At 43.0% G+C, this 9,423-nt stretch overlaps 1 protein-coding gene across 1 annotated transcript; it reads right to left on the bottom strand.

Moving 5' to 3' along the window:
- Positions 1–670: 670 nt before the first annotated feature.
- Positions 671–9,042, bottom strand: LOC139546992 (transcription factor 21-like). Its single transcript, XM_071356015.1, has 2 exons — positions 8,303–9,042; positions 671–6,602 (listed from the first exon to the last, which is right to left on the bottom strand). Exons 1-2 carry the CDS (start codon positions 8,880–8,882, stop codon positions 6,565–6,567), a joined length of 618 nt encoding a protein of 205 aa, XP_071212116.1. The 5' UTR covers positions 8,883–9,042; the 3' UTR covers positions 671–6,564.
- Positions 9,043–9,423: the final 381 nt, after the last annotated feature.

Below are 9,423 nucleotides of genomic sequence, written 5' to 3'. Positions count from 1 at the left end.
TTAGGAGTCCCCTAAGTACAGCTCTTAACCGTAAGGGAAATGGCTAAACCAAATGCTGCGGGACACCACAGCTGTGGATTCAATGTCACGAACAGGGCTTCGGGAGCCAAAAGAAATACGCAGTACACTCAGTGACACACGCTCGCACACGCACGCTCATTCAAACATACACATAGGCTCAGATGTGCAGTGTACTTTATATGTCAACCCCCACACGGGACGGCTGACTTCATTACACCTTCGTTTCAAACTCCTAATCCCCCCCCAGATGAATACTATTTATACATCACATACTATTCAGCACGTACTATTTAGTAAAAAAGTATGCACTATGCCATGTCTACAACGCAGTAGCAGCTGTTGACTGGCTGCGTAGGTGGGGCAGGACTGAGTGCGGGTGGATTTTTCGGAATTTAACCGACATGCATAGCCTTAACCAGCCTGATAATAGCTAATTTCCAATTTGATTAATTAAAGTAAACACTGTATAGAATAGGAATGGAGTTAGAGGCCTACTCAGGCTGGTTATAGGCAGACTATCACATTCAAGCTATACCATAGCCCATATTGCCCATATATCCTATTTAAAAAGGACTGAAGACAGAAACAGATCATTTGGTTCCATTTCAACATATTTATTAGTGAAACCAAAGTGCTGTAACATATATAAATGATATCACATAATCTAGTACACACACTAAAACATTTCAAATGTTCAAATCAAAAGGCTGTTGCATAGAAAAACTTGGGGCGTTTTATTATCATGCTAAAACATGAGGTGATGGCGGCGGATGAATAGCACGACAATGGGCCTCAGGATCGTGTCACGGTATCTCTGTAAATTGAAATTGCCATCGCTAAAATGCATTTGTGTTCATTGTCCGTAGCTTATGCCTACCCATACCGTAACCCTACTGCCAACATGGGGCACTCTGTTCACAACGTTGACATCAGCAAACTGCACGCACACACAATGTGATACAGTTGAAACTGTGATTCATCCATGAAGGTGCACACTCCTCTAGCGTGTCAGTGGCCATCAAAGGTTAGCATTTTCCCACTGAAGTCGGTTACGATGCCAACCTAGTCAGGTCAAGACCCTGGTGAGGACAACGAGCACGCATATGAGCTTCCCTGAAACGGTTTCTGACAGTTTGTGCAGAAATTCATCAGTTGTGCAAACCCACAGTTACATCAGCTGTCCGTGTGGCTGGTCTCAGACGATCCCGCAGGTCAAGAAGCCGGATGTGGAGGTTCTGGGCTGGTGTAGTTACAAGGGGTCTGCGGTTGTGAGGCCGGTTGGACGTACTGCCAAATTCTCTGAAACGACGTTGGAGGGGGCTTATGGTAGAGAAATTAACATTCAATTATATGGCAACAGCTCTGCTGGACATTCCTGCAGTCAGCATGCCATTTGCACATTCCCTCAAAACTTGAGACATCTGTGGCATCTGTGTGACATCTGTGACATCTGTGTGACAAAACTGCACATTTTAGTGGCCCTTTATTGTCTCCAACGCGTGGTACGCCGGTGTAATGATCATGCTGTTTAATCAGCTTCTTGATATGCCACACCTGTCAGGTGGATGGATTTTCTTGGCAAAGGAGAAATGCTCACTAACAGGGATGTAAACAAATGTGTGCACAACATTTGAGAGACATAAGCTTTTTGTGCGTATGGAAAATGTATGGGATCTTTTATTTCAGCGCATGAAACATGGGACCAACACTTTACCTGTTGCGTTTCTATTTTTGTTCAGTGTGTGATTTCTTCACATTTTAACCGCAGCCTATGCGCAAATGTTCCAAAATGCAATTTATGGGAAAACACAGTTCTAAAATGTGCATCGCACATGCAAGCGGTTTCATGGACAGAGATGGAAATATCTGTTAGAAATGTAGCAAGAGGGGAGATCTAAAGATGCAACCGCTATCATGGGTTGCTAATAGTACAAGGATAATGCCTTTGGCTGCTGGACAATGAAATAAAGTTTATTTGAAAACCAATATAACAGGAGAAAGCATATTTATATAAAATAATTACCTCCATGTTTCTAGGGTGGGATTTTGGCTATAGGCTATTTTGAAGCAAGATAAGACATGCCTCATAATATGAAGTAAAATGTCCAGGTTTGGTGTTGCTAATGATAGGCCTAGCCGTCCTGTGGTAGATGGAAAGGCTTTCCCAAAAACCTTCTCAATTATAGTACATTCAGAAAGTATTCGGACCACATTCTGTTACGTTGCAGATTTATTCTAAAATGGATTAAATAAATAACAAATCTCATCAATCTACACACAATAACCCATAGTGACAAAGTGAAACAGGTTTTTAGAAGTTTTTGCAAATGTATGAAAAAAAAAAAACAGATATCACATCAACATAAGGTTTCAGACCCTTTGCTATGATACTTGAAATTGAGCTCAGGTGCATAATGTTTCTATTGATCATACTTGAGATGTTTCTACAACTTGATTGGAGTCCATCTATGGTAAACTCAATTGACTGGACATGATTTGGAAAGGCACATACCTGTCTATATAAGGTCCCCATAGTTGACAGTGCATGTCAGAGCCAAAACCAAGCCATGAGGTCGATTGTGTCGAGGCACAGATATGGGGAGGGATAGCAAAAAATGTCTGCAGCATTGAATGTCCCCAAGAACACAGTGGCCTCCATCCTTCTTAAATGGAAGACGTTTGGAACCACCAAGACTCTGCCTAGAGTTGGCTGCCCTGCCAAACTGAGCAATCGGGGGAGAAGGGCCTTGGTCAGGGAGGGGATCAAGAACCCAATGGTCACTCTGACAGAGCTCTAGATTACCTCTGTGGAGATGGGAGAATCTTCCAGGAGGACAACCATCTCTGCAGCACTCCATCATTCAGGCATTTAAGGCAGAGTTGCCAGACGGAAGCCACTTCTCAGTAAAAGGTACATGACAGCCCGCTTGGAGTTTGCCAAAAGGCACCTAAAGGACTCTCAGACCAGGAGAAAAAATATTCTCTGGTCTGATGAAACCAAGATTGAACTCTTTGGCCTGAATGCCAAGCATCACATCTGGATGAAACCTGGCACCATTCCCACGGTGAACAACGGTGGTGACAGCATCATGCTGTGGAGATGTTTATCAGCGTCAGAGACTGGGAGACTAGGCAGGATCAAGGGAAAGATTCATGGAGAAAAGTACAGAGAGATCATTGATAAAAACCTGCTCCAGAGCGCTCAGGACCTCAGACTGGGGTGAAGGTTCACCTTCCAACAGGACAATGACCCTAAGGATGATATCACCTCTACCTTACCTGACACCCTAGACCCACTTCAATATGCTTACCGTCCCAATAGATCCACAGACAATGCAATCGCCATCACACTGGTTCCAGGAAAAAAACTCACACTACGTCAACAAAACAAAGGAGCTGATCGTGGACTTCAGGAAACAGCAGGTGGAGGACGCCCCTATCCACATCGTTGGGACTGCAGTGGAGAAGGTGGAGAGCTTCAAGTTCCTCAGCATACATATCACTGAGGATCTGAAATGGTCCACCCACACAGACAGTGTGGTGAAAAAGGCGCAACAGCGCCTCTTCAACCTCAGGAGGCTGAAGAAATTTGTCTTGGCCCCTAAAACCCTGACAAACTTTTACAGATGCACAATTGAGAGCATCTTGTTGAGCTGTATCACTGCCTGGTACTGAAACTGCACTGCTCGCAACCGCAGGGCTCTCCAGAGGGTGGTGTGGTCTGCAAAACGCATCACCGGGGGAAATCTACCTGCCCCCCAGAACACCTACGGCACCCGATGTCACAGGAAGGCCAAAAAGATCATCAAGGACTTCAACAACCCGAGCCACAGCCTGTTCACCTCGCTATCATCCAGAAGGCGAGGTCAGTACAGCTGCATCAAAGCTGGGACCAAGAGACTGAAAAACAGCTTCTATCTCAAGGCCATCAGACTGTTAAATAGCCATCACTAGCCAGCTTCCACCCAGTTACGCAACCCTGCACCTTAGAGGCTGCTGCCTTATAAACAAAGACTTGGAATCACTGGCCACTTTAATAATGCAACACCAGTCACTTTAATAATGTTTAAATAATGTTTACATACTGCTTTACTCATCTCTTATGTATATACTGTATTCTATTCCACTGTATTTTAGTCAATGCCACTCCGACATTGCTCTATCTAATATTTATATATTTCTTAATTCCATTCTTTTACTTTCAGATTTGTGTGAATTGTTGTGAATTGTTAGATACTACTGCACTGTTGGAGCTAGGAACACAAGCATTTGGCACACCTGCAATAACATCTGGTAAATATGTGTATGTGACCAATAAAAGCCTCTGAATGTCCTTGAGTGGCCCAGCCAGAGCCCAGACTTGAACCTGATCGAAGAGAGAGATCTGGAAAGACCTGAAAATAGCTGTGCAGCGACGCTCCCCATCCAACCTTACAGAGCTTGAGAGGATCTGCAGAGAAGAATGGGAGAAACTCCCCAAATACAGGTGTGCCAAGCTTGTAGCGTCATACCCAAGAAGACTCGAGGCTGTGATCGCTGCCAAAGGTACTGAGTAAAGGGTATGAATACAAGGTACTGAATACAGACCCTTCAACAAGATACTGAGTAAAGGGTCTGAATACTTATGTAAATGTCATATTTCATTTTTTTTTTTATTATAGATTTCCTAAAATTTCGAGAAACCTGTTTTTGCTTTTTCATAATGTGGTATTGTGTGTAGATTGATGAGGGGAAAAAACAATTTAATCAATTTTAGAATAAGGCTGTATCGTAACAAAATGTGGAAAAAGTCAAGTGGTCTGAATACTTTCCGAATGCACTGTAAATGTTAACTAGCTACAAAGTAGCCTATGCCTACCTTGCAGTGATATCATGATTATTTGCCTGCACAGTTGAATTAAAGGGTAGCTTCACTCAAAAATCTAAATGTATTCAATTTTTCCCAGACCTCAAAAGTGGTCTACTTATGTGGTTTAAGAATTTTTGTGGACTTAGAACATAAAAATAATAATAAATTGTACATTTTACCCCAATTTCATGATATCCAATTGGTAGTTACAGTCTTGTACCATCGCTGCAACTCCCGTACAGAGTTGCACAACCCAGCCAATCCACACTGCTTCTTGACATATGCTCGCTTAACCCGGACGCCAGCCGCAACAATGTGTCAGAGGAAACACCGTACAGCTGGCGACCAAAGTCAGCGTGCATGCACCCGGCCGCCACATGGAGTCGCTAGAGCACGATGGGACAAGGACATCTCAGCTGAACAAACCCTCCCCTAACCCAGACGACACTGGGCCAATTGTGCACCGCCTCATGGATCTCCCGGTCGCGGCTGGCTGCGACACAGCCCCGGTTCAAACCCGGAACTGTTGTAACGCCTTAGACCGCTTCGCTGCTCGGGGGGGCCCATTTTTCTTGTTTGTCTATTAAAAGTGTGATTTGAGTGTGAAAACTTGAAAAAAATGGGGGAAATCTGAAACCTGTGAACTTCTGACTCAGATGAAAGTCTCATTTATCTATTTCAGTAGTAGGTCTACTGTATTAGCCTACTTGCGCAATATGGGAATTTTCATTTTAGGCCATTCAGAGCATATGTCACTGTTTGTCATAAAATTCTTCACACAGGGCCCCTTCCCTTCGCCCGGCGGGCCGTTTGGGAAATTCTGGACAAAATTAGAGTATACCCACTTCTCCAGGCACCTCTACACCACTGCTCAAACGGCCTACTATTTAGGACGCAAGTATGGTCATTCGCACACGGCCAGTGTGTTAGAAATTCCTTGATTTGCCATTGAGCACAAATCCATTCACCAGTCCTTACAGTTTCACCGCAATATACTCACAGACACTACAAAAACAACATATCTTCATAATACGAAACATGAATCTCAAAACGGTCCATTTGACAACCTAATAAATCACGTATGATTGTCAATTGATTAAAGGTACAGTTTAAACAACTCGCAACATCGAAATGAAAACAGTTAAATAAATAATTATAATAATAACCTTTTTTTTTTTTTAAAGATGATTAATAAATAAATAAACAAATTAAATAAATACATAAATTAATTAATTCGGTTAAATTAACTTACGGGAAATTTGGATGTCACACACAATGAATACCAGCTAATGGTTTCAAATGAACACACGGGCACTTCAGTATTACGCTCAGAAAAAATTGTCCCATTCAGTCCCATTCCAGGCTGCTTCTGTCCCCTGTGAGAAATGCCATCCCCATGGGCTGAAGTCTGGCCCCCATGGGCTTAAGTCTAGCCCCGGTCCCCCATTCCCTGTAAAACAACAGGCAACTCCAGAAAAACACTGCCACTCCATTACCAATCGACAACACATTAAAATATTAAAGGCTGTGAGGGGAGTGGATGGCTGTAGAGAGAGGTGCATGAACTGATAAAAAGTCTGCAGATGTCACTCAGCCCCTGATGTGATGTTGCCAGTGAAACAAAGACAGAAGGGGGGTATAAATCCCCCACCAGCAGCCCCCTGTCCAACGTACTTGGGTTGCCCCATCCTGAGTTAATCCCACTTTATCCAGGAGAGCCGGGCTGTCAGATCTAGAGTGAGACGGGGGACAAAAGCAAGGCAAACATGAAGCTTTAAATACATTTTAATGATCGTTTAACAAGTCGCAGGTCCGAGCAAAGGGGTACACTCACTCCTCAATGCCCCCTCCGAATGGTTGAAGTGAAGCCCCACAGAATTGGTTAACTAAAGTAAATAGGCAACCATTGAGTGCAGTGAGAATACTTGTGCTCTGGTAAAGGGGAGATTTTGTGCACCCACACCAAAGAAAAAGACAGCTGGGGAAAAAAACACACAACAAACAAACAAAGCAAGGTGTTTAAGTGACACAAACTCAATTCAGAGCCAATGAGCTTTGGAGTTGGCTGTCAACCATTAGCATATGCTCTCTTTCTCCTTGTGCTAATGTAATTTTAAACACTTGGTAGGATACGTCATCCTTCCTTGGGTTTATCCTGTGTGTTGTTTGTAATTTCGTGAATGGGGTTTGGTAATGTCCCACACCCAACTTGAAGTCACAAAACATATGGGCCATGCATGGTTGTAAAACTAGAATTCCAATGGCAAAATATACATTTACTGTAATTCCATCCATGTATGGTGGACATATTGCTGGAGGGTCTTCAGTACCACACTTAAAATAATAATGATTTGTTTTCGGACCAAATGTTACCTGGACCCGACCCAACAAAAATCTTGGCCCAAACTTAGCTCCAATTTGAGAAAATGTAGGCAACAATTCAGTCAATTTAAAAGTATGTGTTTGTTCAACTTGTCTCATAACTTATGTTCATTCAACTAGAAATTATTATTTGTGCATAACTAAAAAAAGGCTGTGCAACTGGTTACACATACACAGTACTTTCAACATACAATGTTTTCAACGTTACATATTTGACACACGTTGACATTGTGCATGTTCATTTATACAGTACTATTATTCAACATGTCCTCACTTGGGATTGAACTCACAACTTCTTGCTGCATGGCATTCCAATCTTCCTGCTACGCCATCATGTCTGTGTCAGTTATTGATCTGGCCATTTGATTTACTTTGTTTTGATGGACTTATTTCAGCAATTTTAGTTTATTTTGTATAGTTATCTAATATTGGTGGGGCATATTACTCTATTTTAATGTTACTCCTTAACAGTTTTTCTTGAGTGTACTTTTAACAGAGCTGAGGTCTACTTTGAAGTGCAAAGTTTAGCAATAAAGGTGAAAGCTGTCATTGACACAGACATGGTGGCATAGCAGGAAGATTGGAATGCTGTGAACCAAGAGGTTGTGAGTTCAAATCCCAGGTGAGGGCATGTTGATTATTAATTGCTGTATACATGTACAGTGTGCCAAATATGTACATCGTATATTAAAAGCACTGTGTGTGTAATTAGCTCCACAGATTTGTTTTGAGGAAAGATGGCCAAATACTACTTTCTAGTTGAATGAACATATGAGACAATTTGAGCAAACACATCATTTTAAGTTGACAGATGTTTGGCTATGTTTTCTCATGTTGTAGGTAAGTTTGGGCAATTTTTTTTTTTAGGTTAGGCCTACTGTAGGATCTTTTGCACCAGTTTCAATTTAGCCTTTCCCATTTTGAATGGAAGAGATTCGAAATGTCATTTTACAAGCAAAGAATCAAATAGTGTATAACTGTAATCTCATTGCATAATCTAAAATGGTTCTATATAGATCAGTAATCAGGCCATTTGTATTATCTGCTCACCGCTTGTGTTCCAAATGGCATTGGTTTGATTCTTGTAACCATTCTTCATGCATTCGTCCACGTACGACTTGGGGTCGCGGCCGGAAATCAGTATCTCTCTCAGGAGGGCAATGTAGGCAATGGCCAATCTCAGTGTATCAATCTTGGACAGGCGCTTCTCGTAGGGAAATGTTGGCACGTGGCACCTTAGCTCTTCGAACGCAGAATTGATACTCAGCATCCTCTTCCTCTCCCGGATGTTAGCGGCGTGTCGCTGGATCTTGTACGGGTGATGGGGCACGAACCGCCGCTGCCTGCGATTGCTCATCTCGTGGGGCTCGTCCACAGAGGAGCTGTCCACTTCAGCACTGGCTCCAAGGCCGGGGGACTGCGAGTCCAGGTCGGTGAAGGTCATCTGCGCGTCAGGGAACATGGACTGGCCACCGAACGAGGACCAGGGCGAAAGCTGGCCCGTGACCGCGGTGCAGTCGAAGAGGAGAGTGTCCAACTGGGCCTGGAACTGGAAGTTAGGGTCCATCTGGCCCCAGAAAGCAAAGTCTGTAGTGGCATCTTGATCCAAGTCAAATAATATATCTTCCATTTTTTAAATGTTACTTTTCAATTTGATTCAACAAGCTTTGTTCACCCGGCAGGAGAAGACGTGTAGCCTGCCGCCCGAAATAAATGGTGTAGTTCAGACATCGTGCCTAGTTGAAAATAAAGTGCTTGTGAGAACCACAGGGTGTGCACTACCTGTCACCTGTAATCTCTGGACTGTGTGACACGCACAGTGACACATCTCGAGGATTAAATAGTTCCCGGATTTCCATGCCTCGCGGCAGGGGGTTCGCGCATTTTCTAAAGGCTGAAAAGGACCTCATTAGGAAACATGCCCCCTCCTAATAGATCACTCATTGCCTATTAAAAAGCGGAGGTGGAGATACAAAGGAATCAGTTGATCTTTCAATTATAAACTTTCCTCGAGTTGTTCCATATTCAACGAGCAAAGAGTATCCTAATATTTACAAAGAAAATGACTATTTGACATTCGTTCCTTGAGAGGACTCTTGCTCAGTTTTGCCCCGCATGTAGCACTTGGTCAACCGGGTGGCATCTGAATAGAATAGCTTTATAATTAGTAC

This window comes from Salvelinus alpinus, chromosome 20 (genome assembly GCF_045679555.1).
Source record: "Salvelinus alpinus chromosome 20, SLU_Salpinus.1, whole genome shotgun sequence".
Classification (NCBI taxonomy): domain Eukaryota; kingdom Metazoa; phylum Chordata; class Actinopteri; order Salmoniformes; family Salmonidae; genus Salvelinus; species Salvelinus alpinus.
This window is presented reverse-complemented; position numbering and strand designations above follow the sequence as displayed.

What these genes read in the sequence shown, in the direction of transcription:
- LOC139546992 (XM_071356015.1), bottom strand. Translation starts at nt 8,882, where the DNA reads ATGGAAGATATATTATTTGACTTGGATCAAGATGCCACTACAGACTTT. An exon ending in TGCCATTTGGAACACAAGCG is followed by an intron (nt 6,603 to 8,302) that starts GTGAGCAGATAA and finishes GTCTCACTCTAG; the next exon opens with ATCTGACAGCCCGGCTCTCC.